The sequence below is a fragment of the Bombus vancouverensis genome, chromosome 9, assembly GCF_051014615.1.
Source record: "Bombus vancouverensis nearcticus chromosome 9, iyBomVanc1_principal, whole genome shotgun sequence".
Classification (NCBI taxonomy): Eukaryota; Metazoa; Arthropoda; class Insecta; order Hymenoptera; family Apidae; genus Bombus; species Bombus vancouverensis.
Genome location: NC_134919.1, coordinates 10,919,019 through 10,942,053, shown reverse-complemented (window position 1 = coordinate 10,942,053; position 23,035 = coordinate 10,919,019). Strand labels below are relative to the sequence as shown.

The 23,035-nt window shown below is 30.6% G+C and overlaps 4 protein-coding genes across 7 annotated transcripts in view; 2 read left to right on the top strand and 2 right to left on the bottom strand.

Moving 5' to 3' along the window:
- The window catches only part of LOC117163537 (ADAM metallopeptidase with thrombospondin type 1 motif A), a 179,984-nt gene extending 172,299 nt beyond the window's left edge, over positions 1–7,685 (top strand). For all 3 annotated transcript variants that reach the window (XM_033345886.2, XM_076621687.1, XM_076621686.1), the window contains 6 exons: positions 676–864; positions 1,301–1,626; positions 2,156–2,277; positions 2,359–2,549; positions 2,996–3,133; positions 3,448–7,685. In XM_033345886.2, coding sequence (XP_033201777.2) covers positions 676–864; positions 1,301–1,626; positions 2,156–2,277; positions 2,359–2,549; positions 2,996–3,085 — 918 coding nt within the window. In that variant the 3' untranslated portion in view covers positions 3,086–3,133; positions 3,448–7,685. The remainder of the gene's footprint in view (positions 1–675; positions 865–1,300; positions 1,627–2,155; positions 2,278–2,358; positions 2,550–2,995; positions 3,134–3,447) is intronic.
- Positions 7,686–9,671: 1,986 nt separating this feature from the next.
- LOC117163595 (uncharacterized) lies at positions 9,672–11,795 on the bottom strand. The gene has a single exon (XM_033346002.2). The coding sequence runs from the start codon at positions 11,652–11,654 to the stop codon at positions 10,659–10,661; it is 996 nt and encodes a 331-aa protein (XP_033201893.2). The 5' UTR covers positions 11,655–11,795; the 3' UTR covers positions 9,672–10,658.
- Positions 11,796–13,716: 1,921 nt separating this feature from the next.
- LOC117163363 (uncharacterized) lies at positions 13,717–16,848 on the top strand. The gene is made up of 4 exons (XM_033345572.2): positions 13,717–13,877; positions 15,866–16,063; positions 16,153–16,326; positions 16,476–16,848. The coding sequence occupies exons 1-4, from the start codon at positions 13,824–13,826 to the stop codon at positions 16,755–16,757; spliced, it is 708 nt and encodes a 235-aa protein (XP_033201463.1). The 5' UTR covers positions 13,717–13,823; the 3' UTR covers positions 16,758–16,848.
- Positions 16,849–17,550: 702 nt separating this feature from the next.
- Positions 17,551–22,850, bottom strand: Rab7 (RAS oncogene family member Rab7). Of its 2 annotated transcripts, none has more exons than XM_033345574.2 (5): positions 22,707–22,850; positions 21,585–21,770; positions 21,291–21,509; positions 20,087–20,224; positions 17,551–20,006 (listed from the first exon to the last, which is right to left on the bottom strand). In XM_033345574.2, exons 2-5 carry the CDS (start codon positions 21,762–21,764, stop codon positions 19,920–19,922), a joined length of 624 nt encoding a protein of 207 aa, XP_033201465.1. In that variant the 5' UTR covers positions 21,765–21,770; positions 22,707–22,850; the 3' UTR covers positions 17,551–19,919. The 2 variants fall into 2 exon arrangements, with proteins under 2 accessions (XP_033201465.1, XP_076477806.1); XM_076621691.1 differs by lacking the exon at positions 22,707–22,850 and adding an exon at positions 22,153–22,394.
- Positions 22,851–23,035: the final 185 nt, after the last annotated feature.

The window sequence follows — 23,035 nt, the reverse complement described above, 5'->3', positions numbered from 1 at the left end:
TATGTAAGTGATTCCAAATTTGTATATCAGAACCTTGTTGTAACTGTATCAGTATTTTCTACAGATTTTTACAGTCTATTCTAATATTGATCATTCCTATCCCAAAGCAAAATATAGTTGAAGATAATAAGTGTCCTCCTGCTTGAATACATAGATAATATATAATTTTTGCCACTAATAATAAATATCATTACCAATCACAAATATTGTGAAAAACAGTAGACATAAAAAATAAACGTGAATGTAAAAGTTTTATGTCAATTTACAAAATTGTTAAGTGTTAACACCAATCTAGACATCCTGTGTATCATTCTATATTTATATGTATACCATATATATGCATATCTGTAGATATAATGATTCAATGATATTCACTTTTTTAACATACATTTTATATACATTTTGTGTACAAACACCATCGGTGCATGAGCAATAATGAGCATGAAACCCATACATTGTCACGCTTTCTGCACATCAACAGCGAATATTTATCAAAAAAATAACAAATGGTGCGAGAAATATTCTGATAAATCACTAAGATACTTGCACATCTTACGTGTACAACAAGCACCAAAATATAATGCACAAAAAGAAATAGATGAACGAAAAAAGATGATAAAATATTGAAGATATGTTACTACTTTTCTATACTAAAATCAATTAATATGTTTCAAGTGTTCGGCAGAGTGTGGTGAAGGAATTCAGCAACGATCAGTGTCCTGTCACCGTGCGAATCGTTACGGATTGATCGATCCTACGCCCACTGATAAATGCCCGATGGATCAGAAGCCTAAATCTCAACAGCCTTGCAAATTGCGAGAGTGCGACGATGAATATTATTGGCGTGCTGGTCCGTGGGGGAAAGTAAGTGTAATTTAAATAAAGAAGACGTCAAGAACGATAACAAGCAATTAAGTAATTGAAGATCATACAATTAATCCTGCGTGATTATTCTTCAAAAAAATCTTGCGTTGTAAATTTCAAATCTATTATTTTTAGTTTGCACTTCTCAAATCTTTTTCCCACGACGTACAGTATTTTGCATTTTGTACGTAACGTGGTGTAAGATCATTGGAAGTTTCTGAAAACAATTCACAATTTTGAATTAATTAAAAAGGATCGTGAAGTTTACAATGCAAAATGCTAAAATACTGCTGATAAAAAATTTAATTAAAGTGTCTGTAAATCAGTGTAATTAAGCTAGTGAATAGTTAAGAAATATTTTTAAAATATCGAAATAGCATATGTTAAAGATATTTGATGAAAATCACCAAATAACCGAAAGAAATTTCAACTACAGTGCACTCACAGTTGTGGCCAGAAGGGCCATGAAACACGAAGCATATACTGCGTGTCCCTAAAAGGCAACAGAGTACACCGTTCCCATTGTCCTAAGAAGTTCAAACCGCTACAGAAGCGGAAATGCAACCAAAGAAAGTGTTACGCAATGTCCTGCTATGAGGAGAAAAACTATTTCAACGCTACCAAGGATGGCGAGTACATTTTGGTTTTGAGCGGAAGAAACATGTCGATTTACTGCCATGGAATGTCGACCTCCGAACCAAAAGAATATTTAACACTGCCAGCTGGTCCTGAGGAGAATTACGCGGAAATATACGATAAGACGTTAGTATAAAAAAAAGAATCTAAATCATCGTAATGCCATCGTTAACTCACCACTGTGTTACGTAATACAGAAATTACATTTGTCCAAAAGTTATGTTGCTATTAAAATTACTATTACTATATTACTATTAAAAGTAATACCTTTTATGGTACTATGTACTTGTTTGTAACTTTTTTGGAGTCACAAGTTGTTTTAGAAGTATTTTGATAAATAGAGTCCTAAATTAAATATTATAAAACAAACATAGAACGACTTGAATATGATCACTTGTCCGAAAAAGAAAGAAATTAAAAAATAAAGAAATTGTTTGAAATATTAAAAACGGGGTAGTGCGAAACAAGTTTATCGAAGAATTATTTGATAACATTTTTGGAAGAAGAAAAATTGTTGAGGGAAAAAAAGCTGACATAAAGTATTAATTATTTCAAATTAATCAATATGTTTTTAAGAGATTGACATAGATTGAAAATGAGAAAAAGGCAATTTTATGTCATTAATGCTGGAAATTTATATCATTATCTGTTTTAGATCAAACGATCCATATATTTGTCCTTATAATGGACCAAGAAACAGCAACTGTAATTGTTCCACCTCGGGAAAGACAACATTCAGGAGGGTACGAATTGACCCTGTAGAATTGTACATCATAGGTATGCTGTAATAAACGTTTTAATACGTATAACAAATAAATTATTTATAATAAATCTTGGAAAAAATATTGTGTCTTTTAGAGAATGATTATACATTTTCGCGGATGACAGGGTTAAACCGTGTCGAATATGGAACAGCTGGTGATTGTAATAGCATTGCGCATTGTCCTCAGGGTCGTTTTAGCATTAACTTAAAAGGAACTCAATTACAATTATCGTCGAGTGTTGTTTGGACATCGCAACGTGAAGCGTCGATGGAAATCGATAATATTGTAAGTTTAATATTCTATTTATATTACAGAATATTTCATTTTTTGTTATCTAAATGCTATAATATCCATAATATTATCCATAATATTAAATCTACTTAATAGTGAAACTAAAAATTTGTATATTCTTCCTTCGCAAGTATGTATGCCTTTTTTAAATTATTACATTTATTTTTTAAAGATATGACTTCGCAACTAATTTGATAAAAGGTCTCTATTCACAGACTACCGTAATCCATTAGAATAAAATCAGAATAAAATACAGTAGTAGAGATACTCTAAGGAATGACGAATGATAATAACAATAATAATAATAACCATATAGAGAAAAATAAAAGAACTACAACGTATTCAGAATAGTAGCATATAGGAGGATATTTACCAGATAAAAAGAATGTTTTCTTATTATTTATATGTATATTTATATATAATTATGCTTGTAATTTTAGAGCAGACAGCATGTCACCGGGAAATGTGGAGGCTATTGTGGCTTTTGTAAGCCGAAGAACGGATTGAAACTAGACGTTCTACCACCCTAGTCCGCAATATATAGGGCTCAATAATCTCCAAATGCCTGTAAAGTACAGGTGAGTGAAAGATATTTTTGAAATATGCTAATTACTGTTATCATAGTAGCTATAGCATAGTAGCATTAATTTAAAAAGCTGACACTCCTCTTTGAAGATAAAGTTATGCTCATGATAATTACTAATTATTTAAAAATTAATAATTAATACGTAGAAAACTTTGATATATTGCTATATGAAACAACAAAAGATAAACTATACTTTTCTCTTACTTTTATTTATAAAATTAACATGGTTCAATTAATTTATCAATCATAATCATCTCTTGTGAATAAATTGAAAATCTTTGATAGCATAAACGTACGTTATTGCAGTTTTCAGCAGGTAGAAATTCCACTAATGGATCTTTGAGCGTATCGCAAAAGACTGGTTCGACGAACACAAGATGAAATCGACAAGATCCGCTACCGAATCGATCCCCTCCACCCCGAACTTGCTCTGAATCATTCGCTTAAATCGTTACTAGTCCGCTAGTGGATTTTTAACAATAATCATTGTACATTCAAATGAAAAAGAGTCTACTTCGAAATAGACTCAATGGACCGTAGATAATGTTTAAACGCTACTGACGAAATACCAAATATGGTAAAGAATAATTAATATTACGTTCATTAATCGTTCGACAGTTTGCATTTAATCTTCAGTAGTTTTATCCATCGGAAATAAGTATACTCGTAGAAGTGGAAGCTTCTTGATAAGCGACCTAAAATCAATTTAAGGAAACAAAACGCGAGGTAAAGTTAATAAATTCGAAATAGGAAACTACATGCATATAGCCAATTTCACGAAACGAAACTGTTCTCCATAATGGAATCGTTCCAAGGGATGAATAGTCAAACATTACTAGTAGGAAGAATTCTCTGTAAGAGAAAATACAGTAGAAACCATTTATTGGAACGAAATCTTAGTTAATGCCTGATCAACTGAACACTAATTGAAAAATAGTGGATAGTGGGAAAAATTGGTAAGCTTCAATGTATATATATATATATAAACTGTTCGTCCCCTGGCAGGTTCAGATAAATGAAGTTCTACTGTAATGAAAGTGTAACAAAAGTTATACGTTCGACAGAGCCGCGTAAATTTTTCGCCTCCCCGAGTTATTCGTCGAATTCAAATACTTGTGTCCGGTTAAGAGGTCCGTTTAGGTATAGAAGTAACATAATGCCCGGTAAGAATTGCAGTATTCATTTTGTTTATACTCGTTGGAACATCATGACTGCTCGAAAAGCTAATTGTTTATCAAACAAGAAACAATGGAAGTATCGTAGTAAAACATATGTATACGTCGATCTTAGCACGCGAAGTACAAAAACTGGAAAACGGCGAGCCACGCAAAATCCACAAACCCAGCGTTGCTTTAATTGAGCCGAGGAGTTTCAATTAAGGATCTGTTCAATTGAGGTTGATTATACCGAAAAAGAAATTAGACTGCCTTCGCGAATTTTTTACAACTATGGTGCTATTATAAGTTTACTTGGAAAGAGTGAAATTAATTAGGCTTGAATGAATATAAAGCCAGCTAACGCACTTCATCCCTTCAACTCACTTTTTACTACTGAATTTCAATTGTTAGAAAAAGAAATGTTTTCTACGTCGGCTTCCCTTCTGAATGAAGTCGCCGGTCCTATTTCAATAGGACACGTAAAACAGCAGCTGTAAAGCTTGTTCAAAGTTAAAATTAGTATATTGGCAACTTCGTTAAAGAAGGACCATTTAAAGTATTTTATTTTGTATTTGGTTATTTGTATAGATACTCGATGTTGTATGGCGTATAGTCTTCTACAAGGATTATCCATAGCAACTTATTTTAAGCTAATAATAAGCTAGACCATCAAACGCTTATGCAAATAACCGGATGTTCGTAAATAATTTTCTTTTCCGTGGAAAACATTCTTCTAACGATGCAAACAAGTAAACAGAATAGCTCGAGTACTAGAGCCTTCTGGATTACCTTCTAATGGAAGTCCAGGCGTGAATTTTTACCACTCTTAGTAATTAAGTTGCATTAATAAAAAAGAAAAGAATTGTAAAACGCGAGACAAGTTTGCGACCGAGTCGCGTTTCCTTGATGCGTAAAACAGTTGTACGTTCTGCCACTGCCATAATACCTTCGTAGTGCTTTCGTATTTCATCCATATACATATCGCGTGTAACGACCAAATGTTGAAATAAATACAAGTGTCGTTTGGACGAGACGATTGCATTACTATCTTATGAAATTATTACATCATAAAGAATCATAATTTACGACTTTAGTATTCAATTTAGTATGCGATTTTAGTGGCACGTACGTAGTAGTAATGGTAAACGTTTATAGACGAGCTATGATTTAGCATGGTAGACTCGTAAACACATATTTTCGGAGTTAGCTGATTCAACTAATCTAATCGAAACTCCATATTAGTGAACGAATTAACTTATTAACTCGAGTCCGCGTAATGGACGTCGACAATAGCTGAATATAATGATTCAGCCGGTCTTGTCTCGAATATTTTATAGAAGTATATATATATACATATATATATAGTAACATCCGCATATATACATCTTTTTTAAAGATATTTAGAAGAACGACGCCTATATATTATAAGGAGAATCTAACAACTAGACCAAGTTACATCGCTGTTCCAAATGGAATTAAGAATAAGCCATATAGAAAAATGTTACCTCCTTTCCTTGAAATTTAATTTTTAATTGCAATACGAAAATTTTACTCTAATTTTTGTCATTGTAATTTTCTTCGCGAGCGTTCTTTCAAATAAAACCTCGCCGTCTCGCCTCGCCAAATAAAATGACTCTCCGATGTAAATTGATCGCAAATGCAAGATCTAAGATATAACCAGTAAAAACTCGATAGAACAATAGATAACATAGTTTCTTAATTCAATATCAGTAATTAATAAATAATATATCTTTGTTACAATATTGTATGTTTACTATCTTTATATCAAGTTTTCTAGTCTTCTTTTATGAAAATCATATTCTCTCGAGTTCCGTCGTTTTAAATTGAACTCTCAGAAAAAGTGAATTATTTTTTAACCGATTTTATGGACATGTCTAATTTCACTTGGAATATAGATATAACCTGATCCAATTGTTACAGTCAACCTATATATTTTCGAATTTTTCAAAATTATCAACCGGATATGTCGTTCGTATCATTGAAATCTCTTTGATTAGATGTTCGCATGATTTCGAGTATCAATCAATGTAATCAATTCGATTAAGAAGCGAAAGAAAGAAATGAAAAGAGTGTCGTACCTAAACCAAAATACCAAAACAATTTCCGAGTACAAATCCGTTTTGGCTAAAGTACGACCAATCCCTCCTCCCCCCTCCCCCTCCCCCCTCTCCCTCCCTCCCTGTTCTCGTTAAGCTATTTTTTAACGAAGAAACCGAAGGGAATTTTTAGTACTAACTAAAAGTATGTAACGTTTCAACAGACTGCCATAGTTAATGTTATTAATGAGTACATGTATTAAGTATCATTTATTAGAGAGCGAGTAACGCGACGAATTTACGGTATACAGGGTGATTCTACAAAATGGAACCATCGATGTTTATCTTTTTTATATTTTTGTAAAAGAAAGATAAAGAAACAAAATACAGGAAAATGTCATAACATCTCATAAGATTTTAATTATCGAGAAAGTTTCGTTATCTCAAATTCGATTAAATTTTTATCTTAACTTTTTAAGTAGAATCGCAAGATATATTCTCTTCATCCTATACGTAGAAATATTTGAATGTTACATATTTTAGATTTTTAATACTTAATATTTTTAATGCCTGCATTGATCGAATATTCAACGTTTTTCCTCCTATGTTGAAACAAAAGGCAGTGATTCTATTTAAATAAGAAAAATAAAAATTTCACCGCGTAGCTATAAGAACAAAGTAATTTGTAATAAAACATGAATTGGTCGAATCATGGAAAATTTGTCTCTTTCCATTTTAATTATTTTCACGCAATAAAAGAAGTTAAGTTAAAGCTTCTGCTTGTTCCTGTAATCACCCTGTATAATGAAGCATAGAAGTTGAATCAATCGATCCACCGCCTTCCACGATGTCTAATCCGCGCCATCCGATGTATTTGGATGAATTTCGAGAATTTCGCGGAAGACTGCATTGTAGAACGGAAAAACGGAACATATTTTGTCTTTATATATTTACTTTTGTACAGCCGCATGATCAAAATTTTTGTTACAGTAGTGCGAATCGTAATGAATAAAAGAAAAAAAAGAAAATTACATTGTTGTAATCCGTTTGAATAGCTTTTTGTAAAAAAAAAAGAAAAGAAAAGAAAGAACGCGCAAAGCAAAAAAGGAAAATGAATAATTGTACGATTTGAATATGCGTCAGCGAATATTTTATAATGTACGAGATTTATTCATCTTCCACAATTATTTTCCTTTCATTGAAAATGTTCATAATGGATGCTAGATAATGACTGTTTAAGAATCTTGAATATAAAGCACGTTACATAATCGAATGTATGGTTTCTTTTGTATGTATATTGATCATAATCGAACGATAGTTTACAAACTAACATATGACAATGTTTTCCCCCGTATATATTATTATACACGTTCTTGCTACTTCTTTTTTTCATTTACCCTCGATTTACACCATATGTATTCTTTTCGTATAATCATACTAGTTTCTAAACTTCATTGAAACGATCTTTCATCCCCTTTCTTGTTACGACAATAACGAATCGTTATCAGTCACCTAGATTGAGTATCTTTTTTTATATTTCGAAATATATTAATTTCGTCGCAATAGTATAAGTTCGACGCGGTAATCGAATATGCGATCTCGGAATCCATGGTTGATTTAACTTTCCCTTCTTTGCCTATCCACGAAAATAGAATAAGTAATTGTTCTAAGCGCTAGCACGGCGAAACAATATTGTACAGTTTCGTTTAATAATAATTTATTAGTACGTATTTCGTTTAATATCATTAATGTGTAGCTTATTGTAGAAATGATTAGTACCAGTGTACGGCAATTATTTAAATATATTAGATTCACCAATAAGAATGTTCTACATTCATTTGAAGGTCCTCTTTATCATATAAAAAAGTTAAAAATTTAGATGAAATAAAAATTGTCTTTTTACACATTAACATTATGAAAATATCATGTCAGAGTGTACTCAATTGTGATAATATGATTTAATAGTCTAAAATAGATTTACTATTTCAAACTGAAGTAGTCTGAATAATTTATCAGATGGAAAGAAATCGGCCCCTATATTCTTTATATCCCATAAATATCATAGAATATCATTGTTTCACTTATGATGAGAATAAATTTTTGGTCATAGTGAAATGACTATTATTTGATGCTTATATATATATCACTAATTATGATTTATATGGAAAAGGGAGTTATATTTCTACAGAAGGTTCAATAATGAGCTACGATGGAATAGCTCTTAATAAGACTCGCTATACTTGATTGGTATGTATAAAATCTACTGTACAATGATCCTTCCAAATTTTACATCATTAATGTTCATGTCTTAATAAAAATAATTAGAGTACTATATCTTACGTTAATTAAACAATTTGAGTTTAGTAATTTCTACCTTACAGTAATTTCTATGTTACATTATCATGATTTTCAAATGATTATGGAAAATTGATAACAACATTAAAGATTGAAATTATACACTATATATTTATATAGAGATCTATTTTTATTAGTTACTAATTCAAATCATAATCTCTAATCTCAAAACTCAAAGTTCATATGTTCAGTAACACACTTCTTATACTTCATATTTCATATTAGCTATAAAATTATTTATCTTCAAGAATTCTTTAAAGATGTACTTAATAGAAACACTGGCCAAAACACTTATCATGATCAAAAAATGCATCTATTACACATATGGTATCGAATCAATTTCCAGTAGCACTGAAAAAATAAATTTTAAAACACTTATATTACAATTCTTATCGTTACTTACCTCATTTACTGTAAAGATTAAACTTCATTGACTTAAACTTAATCCATTCTTACATATCTATCAATGATAAAGATATAACAAATTACTTGTTCATGAAATAATAAATATAAACATTTAAGAATTACATGAGTATGTTATTATTATAAATTATTGTTATATGTATTTTTCACAAATTAAAATATCTTATAATAAAAGTACTTTTAGTAGTACTTACACTAAAGTACTTTTTTATAATAATTTATAAATATTTTTCTACTTTTACAACCATTTTATGATAGTACGAAGTATATTTTATATGTATATGTATATGAATATGTATATATACCTTTTATAGCAACATACATTCTACACAATAAATTAGTTAGACCAAAATATCGTTATTTATATATTAATTGACATTTTATGCCATAAAAACTATTCATATAATATAACTATTCATAGAAGAAGCACTTTGATAATTATTATTATTGTTATTATTAAAGGAAAACATCCTAGATTGATATTATTTATTAACTTGTATATTTATATTTTAATACTGATATCAAGTTCTTCGCATTGCGATAATTATATGTATAGTAAGTGCTTTTATTTTGAATATTTAATTATTAACATTTTTAACTTCACATTTATACATATTAAAAATATATATTAATAGACATATTAATATATCTTTTAGAAAGACATATTAATATTATACATATTAAAAAAGCACACCAGAAGGTTGAACTCTATTTGTTAAAATTATATGTTGACAATAAAATGGTACCATAATTTACTGTGATGGTACACACAAATACATATGAATAAAATGTTATATTACATTTCAAACAATGTAATATTTTTAGGGTTACTAAAAATATAACCTTGTAACAATTAAATCTATAATTCTTTTACAATTTGAAAGCCAATAAAATGAATGCATAAAAAGATTATGAAATTTATAAATATATTTTCTAACAAAATTAAAATTTTATATAAAAGATGAAATTATTATTACCAATGAAATGGAAATGAAAAAAAAGACACAAGGTTTTTTTTAATAAATATAAAAGAAAAACTTAATATCATATCTTTGTACTAATACTGCTGAAATTAATGAAATAAAATAAAAGAACAAATGATTTCAAACAAATTTTTAGATAAAACTGAGTATAAAACATTGATTACTTTATTCTGTGAGTAATATGATATTCATGAAATGTTGTGTCTTTGTTTGGTTTATCCTAAAAGCAATATATGAAATGAAAATAAATGACATCAAAATATGATTCCTTTTTTTCTTCTAATGGTCAATTACACTGAATGTACCTTAAGTGAAACACTGCATAGGTGTCATCACTAATGCAAGATCAATGTGGCAACACTTTTGCTTGGTGTTTTATTACACAATATCTTTTTAATATATTTTCTTATTTAAACTATTTCTGCAACTAATCTGTATTGTCATGTAGTAACAAAAATTTGGGAAGATATTGACATATACAACATTTTCTGGTTAACATATAATATAAATACTACTACTAATAGTCAATTGTATCAATCTAATTAAATGACTTTTGAGCAAGAAGCTACATTCAAATCGGATTGTCTACTTTCCTTCTGACTTTCTTCGGATATGGATTTTCTACTTTCCTTCTGACTTTCTTCAGATATGGATTTTCTGCTTTCCTTCTGACTTTCTTCAGATATGGATTTTCTACTTTCCTTCTGACTTTCTTCGGATATGGATTTTCTACTTTCCTTCTGACTTTCTTCAAATACGGATCTTGGAATTTTTATGTGCCACTTTGGGCAAACAATACTTTTATTGATTTCTTGTAAACAATCTTGCGTTATTTCTTTGTATTCTATTTGCGGTTGACCTAACCTCTTTTGATCAATATACTTGTTAATTTGCTCTTCTGTTAATTTTTGCAAGATAATTTTACATTCTCGAGTGTTCAGAGCCACAGGTTTTACAATTTCAACTAGATTTGTAAACGCATTTTGTCCATTGATATCGTGAACGAAATGTATCTCACTGCTGCATGAGTTTTCATTTTTTTTAATGCTAATTTTAATCTTGCTACTAAGCGGTATATCATTTTGCTTAAGCTGAGATGACAGCATATTTACGTTTAAAGGGTTGCTTGCTTCCTCTGATTCCTTCTCTTTCGCTTTCTCCAATGTAGAGGATTCTGTTTCTAGCTGAGAGTGTAGTTCAAAATATTTTTCTTTTATTTCTTTTAATTTCTTAAGATCCTCTTTAATCTGTATCTTTATGTGCTTCACTCTCTTCTTCAACATCTTTTCATATTTCCGCTCATAAAATCTTAGTTCCTTTCTGACCTTTTGGAACTGTGTTGACAATTGCTTCTCTTCCATCACCAGTTGTTGGATCCTTTGATCCGTCGTTAATTTGGGTTCCGATGGGTTATCCTCTTTCACAGTATTATACTGATCTACTTGGTTCTTTAGCATATTAAGAATCGTTTCAATTTTATCATCTTTGTTATTACTTTCTACACTGCTAACTACATTCATTTTTGAATAAACGATCATATACACTCTTAGCTACTAGTTTGCTAACTACCTCGCTTAAACTAACCCAAATCACAGTATAACTCAAACCTTACAGCAATACTTCCTGACGCTGCTGCTAGAGGGCTACGAATAAGATTCAACTCCCGTAAGTATCGTAAGTATCGTACATAATATCTAATAATATGTACGATAATGTATATACTACGTATTATGTAAATAAATTAATATGTATCATTACTCCTTCAAATAGTAAATTCTATAGTCAATCATTGCCGAATTAAAACTTTAAGGTGTTTGAAATAACCTACCTACCTTAAGTAATTATGTTATATCCAATTTTTAACCTTGAATTCTTTGTTTCGAAATTGGTTTCGAAACTTTCAAAAGCGTCTCTATTCATAATTTAAGTTCTAGTCAAAGTATAACGAAATTGTAAACTTTTCATAAAAAATTGATTAAAAAGGGAAGAGTAAAAAAAATAGTAGTAAAGAGTTTTACAAGATCTTTTTACTGAACCGTTTAAAAAAAAAATGTAAAAAGCTTTTGTTTTGATTGTTTTTGAATATTTTTAGTCGTTTTAGTCACCCAAATTTTGTATTATCTAATACAATGCCAGTCACGTGTAGAGTCCATCACCATTTTAGACGTCAATATCTCTGCTTTCTCCACTTCTTTGCTATTTGTACTGAGCCGGAGCAACCCAAACTGTTTTATGTTATTTACTTTTATTATTATTATTAATATGTTTATTTACTGTTGAATGTGTATGCGTTATTAAATAAGGATACAACGGGCCTCTATGTAACGTTTTCTTTCTATTCCTGTACGGATTGCCTTTTCAATTCACTCACGCACTCTATCATTATATATATCTTTATGGTTATAAAACGCGCGTTAGATCAGTACGAACAAATGAATTGCACTTAATGATCTCTATTTTTACTACGAAATAAAAGAGATTCACATAAAAAAGACAAATGAAGCCCCTTTTTGTTGCTTCCAGATATGTTGGATGCATTTAATTTATATTTGCCACAAAATCATGTATACAAACATATCAACAGCATGTGTAAATTTGCTGTATGTATTAATATATTTCAAGAAGAAATTTAAAGTATGCGAAATAAACGCTTATATTTTGAATAAAAATATTCATTTCCTATATTTTATACCGGAAACGGTAATCTTATTTGAAAACTCTGGTAATTCTGGTAACAAAGATATGCAATCTAATTTGAAGTATCAAATTATCATTAGATTTTTATATAAACCATTCTATTTCTATTTAACTCGGATTTTTATCGCTTGTATGATAAATGACGTGATTAAGTGTTTTGATCTTATTAGACTATCTTACGCGGAAAAGATTGAGAAATGTTTACAATACCCAGATAAGGAAGCTGTTCAGGAAATTTCACAAGGAGATAATTATTTATGACCATTATAACAAGCAACGCAATAACATTAACCGTGCTTATTTTTGTTAGAGTTGTTATCGACATGTAGAGTATGAGAATTCTGTAAACAACTTGCAAATCATGTGAATTTCTTCGACATCTTCGACCGAATGTTTAATCATCACAAAGTATATGTATTTACCGTAGAAAATTGTCAAACAGAATTTTCATCAATGAAAAATCAATTTTTCTATGTTCCAAAATAAATCTCTCCACCAGAGAAAAACATATTTATTATTCAGACTATTTTCTTTATTTATTAAAAATAATCTTTTTGCTCGAGTATTTAAAGCGAGTAACTTGAATCTAGAGAAACAAAAGAGGTTATTGCATAAACAATTTACATCGATAGTTGGACACCTATATTTCCATATTTTAGAATATTTAACACGAATCGATTTCTTTTTAACTATAAGTTACCACAAACTGAATTTCAACACGGATAGAAGAATACATGCGGGTGCTAAATAGGATAATAATAGAATAGCTACTTTATCGAAAATTGAATCATTTGCAACATATATATACGTTCAATTACAGACTGATAGATACATGATCAGATATACCTGAACGTGTTATCATTCATTCATATCATTCATTTACCCAGATAATTCACGTTTAGCGAATAACTGATTTGCTACAAAAGGGCAAGTGTGCTCATTCATCATTATCAGTACGCCAAGACGTGATATACCAAGTGGATCGATACTTTTCCTTCTTATTCAGAAACATGAAGACGTTCGTTTTTCTTTGCCTATTGTTTGTGACTGTCTGTTCTGCACAGGTAAGAGTCTGTTTAATAAAATATGGATATTTATAGATCTATAGGAATTTGAAATACGCAAAAATGTATAGGACACACATATCCAAAGTAAAGGACCTCGACTCACAATTCGCTGTTTAGACTCCATCTTTTCTTAATTGTTCTCAGAATACATAAGTATCCCACAGTCTGATATGATTAATTGGCGAAATTTAGTAGTCAATTGTCCGGCATCTGGATCAATTTGTTAAACTTTAAAAGAGACTTACAATGTTTTACTTCGATTGTAAACATTACTCTTTGCATAGGTTTTATACAAACCGTTCATAAATATCTGAATGCTTTGCTCGATTCATTGTAATATTTGGGATGACCAATTTTAAATGATGAAAAATGTGTACAAATTAATGACCAGAAGCGCCAGTAACTATTTATGAAATCAATAGATTACAAATTTAAATTATCGAATGAATAGCTGTATCGCAATTAATCGCGCTACGATCCTAATTGCATTACTCTCGTCTTCGTTTCAACAGTCAAGAAAATTTTTATGTTATGAGAAGCAGATTAGCATAAAGTTAAAATAATAAATAAATATAATAATGAAGTTCTGTGACGGAGATATTGACGAGGAAAACTAGTGATAGGTGCTGGCTGCCCCTTACCAAAGGTCACTCGCGGGAGAAATCGGCCTTCGAGTGTTTGCATGGAAAAATCCGCTGTTACGTCGCGTGAGACAATTCGCACGCCATCCCTCGTTGTCTGGCCGCCAAAGGCCCACACACCGTTATTCAGACCCTCAATGAACCTAAGGAGCCACCATAAACATAATCTTTTTAACGTCATCTTTATAACTTAATCTTATTAACTTGCAGGAATCTCTAATCCTGCAAGTATTTTCGGGTTATGGATGGTCCTTAGAACAGTCCTTAGGTTTATTGTGCGTTCTTACAAATTATGGAAAAAGCAGGTTTTCGCGTGAACAATGTCACACACGAGCCACATTGGTAGGAGGCTTCATCCACCTATTCTCATTCATTAACGTTGGTCATAACCAATGGGCATCGCGGATCGTTAGCCTCACTTTCCTAACGAAAAGTGTGATAAACAAATCCGCTTTTTTCGTACCTAAAATACACTCACACCGAGCTTTTCTCCGTAATGACACGAGAGCGAAGTAACAGTAACAAACAGTGAAGCGACAAAAGTCAAATCTCAGCAGTCAGAGTCAAATCTCGACAACAGTCAAAGTCAAAACGTAGTCGCCAACACGAAAAGAGTCTCAGGCCGTACTCACTCGTAGTTTGGAAATCAACATACACACAATTGTATCCAATATTGAAGTTATTTAATTGTTGGAAATATATATATACCTGTTAAAATCAGCGTTATACTCACTCAACCATCCTTATTATCTTAATCGAAATAAGGAATCGATCTATTCGTGGCGTCGATTATTGGAATCGAAATGGGAATTTACGACTCCCGTTGACGCGGTTTTTCGAGATCGCGTCTCTCCGCGAACGGTCGAAACACCCGCTTATCCTGTGTTTTACCATAATGAGCGGTAAAATTACCAAGGAATCTCGATTTAAAGAATGCATTGTATAAATTAAGGGCCTCGACAGTAAGAAAAAAATCTAAATCTGAGGATGGGGATTGACGGTTCCTTGATATTATTGCGGGGTCCAGCAAATATGTTTGCATAGTTGTTGCCTATCTTGGCCGAAGAATGGATTAGAATATAAGCTTGGGTCACAGGACGTAACAAACGTTATAAATATTGAAATATATTATTAATTCGTTGAATACACAACACAAACTTCAATAACTCAATTTAATTATCTAATTTAATAATCTATTTAAATAATACTCGTTAACTTAATAAATTCTTTGTTAGAAATTGATCTAGAATGAGGCCGGCAATTGACAAATTAATCGACAAATTTTTGACACATTTACTTATCGGTTATAATGTCTGCACGTTTGATTAAATATTTTGATTTTAGAGATTCCCCAACGACATATTAAATCAGGCAATGAATGCTATAAAAAATGCTAAAAGCTCGGTTGACAGTGTCATGTTAGATTTGAAACACTCTCAGAGGAACATTGACTTAAACGGAAAAAATGAAATTAGCAACCTTTATATTCAAGCTGGTCAGAACATCAACTCAATTCTAAAAACTCGTCTTGATTATATCAAGGTAAGTCACAGTCTCACGAAATAACATTTGCTTCACAATGATTTAAGACGAGTAATTAAATGATTAACATTATAAATGCCGGTCATTAGGAAAAGTCACAAGAAGCAAAGGAGTCAGGTAAGAATGCTGAAGATTGTTTTAATGCCGTCACAAAGAATTTGAAGGACGCCGGTCAAACAGGGTATAATCAACTCGATAACTGCAAAAACATAGCAAATAAAAATTTGGACACAGAACTGCAAGCATTTGACAACGAGCAAGCAGTATGTATCATATTTTTATATTAATTGTTAAATTTGACCAGGTCAAGTAGCTAATACTTACGCTTATGCTTTAAATATTTTATTAATTATATTATATATAATTAATATATTATATACACTTATATTGGTATATACATTTTAACTTTCAGAATGGACAGAGATTAAAAAATCAATTAGATCAGGTTGCCTTGGGATGCATGGGTTCTTCTAATTCTGTACAAGTCGCAAGTTGTATACTTATGAAAGTAGGAGCCATCAATCAGGAGATTCGTCAATACCAACAAAGAGCTTCACAACTGAACACGAATACAGAAAGGAATAAAAATGCAATTACTTTGCAACAAAGATCTTGCAATAGTGATGCCATCTCCATAGTTCAAAATGCATCTACTAAAGCCATATATGCCGCAGCTGATTGTCTTAAAAACTAAAACGAATAGGTCTTAAACTTTAAATCCATAGAATGTTGAATTGAAAATTAAATTTGTCGATTATAAAATAAAACCCATAAATTAACGCCTACACCTCTATGACATCGTAATGAACTATCCTATCATTTGCTTTGCTCATGCTAGAATACGTCTGAGATATTGTTAACCAATGGCACTGGAGACACCCTATGTATCTCTACTTCTTTATATCAACCCTCTTTTGTATCTCTACTTATCTCACAAATTTATATGATTCGATATGGTTTCAAAGCTAAATGAATCACCTTAATAACTGAATTTTTTTATTAATACGTGCAATTACCCACTACTCACTGTTTGCAATTCTTTTTATGTATGTTATATACGTATATATCGACAAATCTCGTAAGTTTCCGAATTTATAATATTATATAGAGGCTTACATTAAATTTAGTGATAAGAATAAAATTATTTTCCAATTCTCAAAAGAGACATCTCTATTTCATATTATATTTTATCTGTAAATGAATGTAATTTATTCTCTATAAAGTCGTGTGTATATATGTATGTATGTATGTATGTGTATATTTGACATTAATCGTAAAAATTTGTTTAAAACTTAACAAAGGCCGTGTGATATCATACATGACATTAATATAAAATAGTCTATACGCATTTTATAATCTAATCATAGATATCCTTGGTTCAACATTCATATATATTCGTATAATATATACACATACGTGCATCATATGTATACTTTTGTAGACTTCACTTAAATAAATAGTTGGTTCAAAGGAAAGATAAAATTGCATTATATAAAAACGAATACTTTTTTACAATCGTACAAGGGGTAAATATTTAATTTACATTGGTTGAAACATAACATGTTAAAACTTTCGAATAAAACTACACTGTGTTATAGGCTATTCTTTTACTTGAAAACAGCCATTTCTTGCCATTATCTTTCAATTATTAAATTAATGTTATGTTGAATTATATTTTAATCTTATACGCTATTTCGTACAGGGTTTGCTAGATTTACTATCTATCTCAACAGACATTCATCTCCATAATAACAACATAGACATCGAGTCATAATAGGGATAATGATAGTCTTATATTTTGTTTCAGGTCACACGATGATTATCCGTGGCACAGATATATCAGCGAATTAATTTGACCAGCTCATGATTTTGTTGCAATAAATGTATTTCTTCTTTTTTTTTTTAGTTCACTTAAAACTAAGAGTAGCAATAGTAGTTTTATAGCAGCAGCAGCAGCAATAATGATAATATTTTTAATAACTATCATTAACATATTTCGATAAAATTATATTAATAATTATAATTGTAATCGTCATGACCATCATCATTTATATACATATATATTACGTGTATATGCATACATGTATGATTACGCACGTTTCAACGTGCAAGACTATTATCATAGAAGTACGCATATATTACACGTGCTAAACCTTCTCATAAGAAATCTTATATGTATGTATCAATTCAGCTCACGCAATCTTCTGCTCTAAATTTCTCAGGATGGTGACTTACATCTAAAATTATATTTTTTTTTAAATATGAAAGTGATCGTCGGCACCGCGTCGCATAATTTTTGCACAATTATATCAAATAATAATATCACTTTTATAAATTCTTCTTTTCTTTTTTTTTATATAAACGTATTAATTCAACAGAATATAGTTGCTGTACAACAAATGTCTTTTCATTGAAAAAGTTTGATTCTAAAAAAAAATTATTCACACATAACAATAAAGTTACCCTTTGACTATTAATGAATTCTTTTGGACAAACTAAATAATCTTGAAAATATAATGCATGCAATAACATTGAATGTAAGAAAAATAAAAGCAAAAATTTATAACTTTTAAAAATAATTCATCAAATATCTACTATACACTGCATGATATGTTTAATATAAAAATGTCTTTTTAAACAATATTTGATAAAATTTATGATTACATCTGAATAGTTTCCATAGAATTAAAACGTTTAAAAATCACTGCAGCGCGGCTCAGGACTCTCACTTTAGGGAGGAATTTAAAGATACACGAAAATACTAATATGCAAGTATTGTGGGCATATTGAGTGTACCAAATAACAAATTATCCAATTATTGAGTTGTTTTTAAAAAGGGAATTTTTCCTCGAAAACGCACTAGCCTTTTGAGATTGAGATGATCGTGCAATACCATCACACATACATTGTGATGTTATTAAACAAATTCACAGTTATTTAAATTTATGCGAACAATGTATGTAATGTTCTTGGAAAACTGCAATATCTCGAGTGACATAACAATTAGCAAGGTTTGCATTGCTAGAAAAATTCAGAGGTAGTTAAATAATTGCAAAGTTTCAATAAAAATCCCACTGCATCAAATTATTTACACTATATGTATCAATGATGTTAAAAAATACATAAATTTCTATTTAATTTGACAGGAAGTTAGATTTGAGAAATGATCAAACGAATATACCCACAAAAATTTTTCTAGAGCTCCTCAATAAATGCGATTGTACTTAATGAATTATGAGCAAACTTGTGATGATCTAATTGTTATGCTAAGTGTGTTCCCGACCCGTGAATTTTCCTCCCAACATAAGTTATATCTATGTGATTCAAAAACATTGTAGTGTTACCCCACAATGAAGGACATCGACAATGAGCTGTAAAGATGCAATTAAAAAGGGCAGCTCATACTGTTCGCCATACCTAATAAGAGAGCATTACAATTTTCGGAAATAATGTGTTGAACGTATTGCTGGACGAGCCAAGTATCAACACAAACACACAATATAAAATACAACATAGTCTTTCATGTAACGAAGCCAAATGGATGCTCCTTGGTACAAAATTTGTCTAATTTTATTGTTTAAAATGCATTGCTTATAAATTTCCTTATACATATATACATATATCTTTATTTTTTTCAATACTTCACATAATTCCAATGAAAACAATTTTTCAAAGTTGTAAATATGCTTTAAAAATATCTTGGATGAAATCTAAGTAAAAGAAACCAAGGTGCATGCTTAAGACTTCCAAAACACGTCAAGCTCGATGTAGTATTTCCTAAAATGCGCAGGTACGCGAATGTACGATCTGACCTGTGCATCTATGTGCTTGTCCAAAATTTTCACCACTCCAAGACCTAGCAAGCACAAGAATCACCCTTGCCATTGTTTCTTTGGTCATTGGTCAATTTAATTTGGTCTGGGAATTCATTATATAATTCCACCTAAAATAATAGCGTTATTTGTTATATTTTAATATTTGCTAATTATAAACAGATAAATACAAAAAAAGAGTATGACGTACCTCACTTTCTTGAGCTAAAGCATTCTTCGCTATCGTTTGGAAGGCTTGTTCAACATTGATGGCTTCTTTAGCACTAGTTTCAAAATATGGAATATTGTTTTTAGATTGACACCACTGCTGTGCTTTCTTACCATGAATCTGAAATGTATTTATTAACAAGGCTACAAATTATTTGAAACTTAAAACAATCAAAATAAATATAGATCTTTAAATAAAAAGAATGACAAGCTAATTATTTAGAAAGCGGACGCGTTTTCAACTTCGATGATTTTTAACTCGTGGTAAGGGATTTGAGTCATAAGCGAAAATCACGAGTCAGACTCGTGGTAAAGAATATGTGCCATAAATGGAACCCGCGAGTCTGACTCGTCGTAATTTACAAATTGTTAGTGATTTATTATCCACTTTGAAATAATAAATTGTTTTTGTTAACTGATCAATTGATCATGATTACGCCCTAAACGTCTTAAAAACACTATTTATCCTCAAACGTTGTTTATTAGTTCACAATTCCTTTTGTAGCCCCTAAATATATGTCATAAGAAGTATACATTTTGCGCCAGTTCGGGCATACGGCTAAACAGATAAATGGCACGGCGCGCGATCGAACTTCTTGCTTACTATGGCTCGCGCGATCGGCAGATAGCGTGTAGGCCAAGGGGTTAAATATGTTGTAAAAATCAACATCTTTTACAATTATTTCCTATACATATAACCATCAGATTGCCTTAGCTTTTAAGATATTTGCAAAACACTGTGGGTACCATTACAATGAATTCTGCCTATAATTGTGGTAGCATATGCATCAGTAAATAAAACAAAGGATAACCTGAACCTACTTCTTATTTCTAGTTTATAGTTTACATAAATGGAGGTTGGGCGAGCTTGGGTATTTCATGGATCCTTCGGACGAAAGCCTCGTGCATAACTGCATATGCGAGGCTGTAAGCCATTAATCATTTTGTTCTATCGATATTAAAAACGATTATCATTAATGAGTTAAGTTTAGGTTTGGATTAGGTTTTGGAAAATTTCCAGAAACATTTTGTACAGCATCGGATATACACTTGTGTACGAATTTTCGTGGAAGCTGTATATTTAGATTCGTAAAATATAATGCAAATGTAAAGAGATCGAAGGCTGACTAAAATTGAAAATGCCTTTGTTCTCTAAATAATCTAAAATGTATTTAAAATGCTCTTACCACTTTGGATTCTAAATCAACTTTATTTCCAAGTACTACAAATGGAAAATTATCTGGATCACGAGGAGAAGCTTGAATCAAGAATTCATCTCTCCAGGAGTCTAAAGATTTAAAGCTACTAGGTGCTGAAACATCAAATACGAGTACACAACAATCAGCACCCCTGTAGAAAGCAACACCTAAAGATTGAAACCTTTCTTGACCAGCTGTATCCCAAATCTATTTAAAAATAAAAGATGAGATAAAAGAAGGTATAGTATTGTATGAATATTATTTTATTTAACATATATTTACCTGCATAGTAACTATCCTATCGTCTACCATTACTTCTTTGGTAAGAAAATCTGCACCTATAGTAGCTTTATATTGATTGCTAAATTTCTTGCTTACATACTGATTCATAAGAGAAGTTTTACCAACTCCTGAATCTCCAAGGATAATGACCTTAAGCAGTAGTTTCTTATGAGAAGCCATTGTGAACTAAAAACAAAAAAAAATCATGTTTACTATGAGTTTTGTTAGTAAATTTAATTAGAAGACATAAATCTTATTAATGATATTTAGAATGCCACTTAAAAATATGATAAATTAAAGCTAAATCATATCATCAGTGTTTTATTTGAGAAATATTCTACGAAGATAATATTAAAATATATTAGTTATGAATCAGAGTCAAAACATTCGTAATCAAACATACATGTGTCATATGTACGAACAACTTAGATAAGAATGAAATACAAATAATGAAATTGGAATTTGAATTAATTATCAGCTAGATGAAAATATACTTAATCCTCTTTTAACATAAATAAGTATGAAGCTTAATTACTTGAAACTGATATGTAAAAAAATCTTACAATACCTTTTACAATTAGAATTATAAACTGAATATTTTGTTAGACAGTTATTTCTTGATCTTAAATAAATATCCTATTAGCATGCAACAGTCTACGAACGTGAAATCGCACTATAAAACGATGCGAACGCAAAACACTGGTCCGAATGTCACGGGTAGATGACTTTTTTTTAGTGAATCATTGAACGTGAATGGGAAAAGTACTCCCCTTGCAATGACGTATGTACATTACTTGAAAAAAATCATTGCTCGGAGACGTTCCAAATACGTTGTTTTTGGCGGTTAATGTCTACAATGTTTGAATTATATTATAATAAAAGTTCAAAACACCGCTTCAATATAAAAGTAAATATGATAAAATGAAAATATACGTAATTAGACAGACACAAAATAGAATCCGTTTAACTGCGATGCTTGAAAACCTGTCAACACGCGATTTCGACAATTGAGATTTAGCATCAAAGATTAAACAAGTGCCCTAAAAAATGTACATGACGTTCATTGATAAATGCGAATGACAATCAACAATATACTAAAATATCAATTATAAATTACGTTACCTCGAATTAGTTAGAAAACAGTAAGTGAAATTTCTCTCGGTCAGCTTCACACAAAGAAAATGGCGTGTTATGAAATCACGAGTATGACAACGATGTCGTCACCTGTTCTTCGTCTCTTTTATCGACCGAGTACAATCAAAACTCGATTGTTAAAATCGATTCAATACTCGATACATTTACTTACGTTTGATTAAAAATGCGGCAATATTTGAAAAACGATATGACACTATACAAAGAACAGAAATTTAAGTATGGATAGACTATTTCTTCAAAATCGTAATATACATAATAAGAGAAATTCTATTTATAAAAAAAATAATCTTTAATTC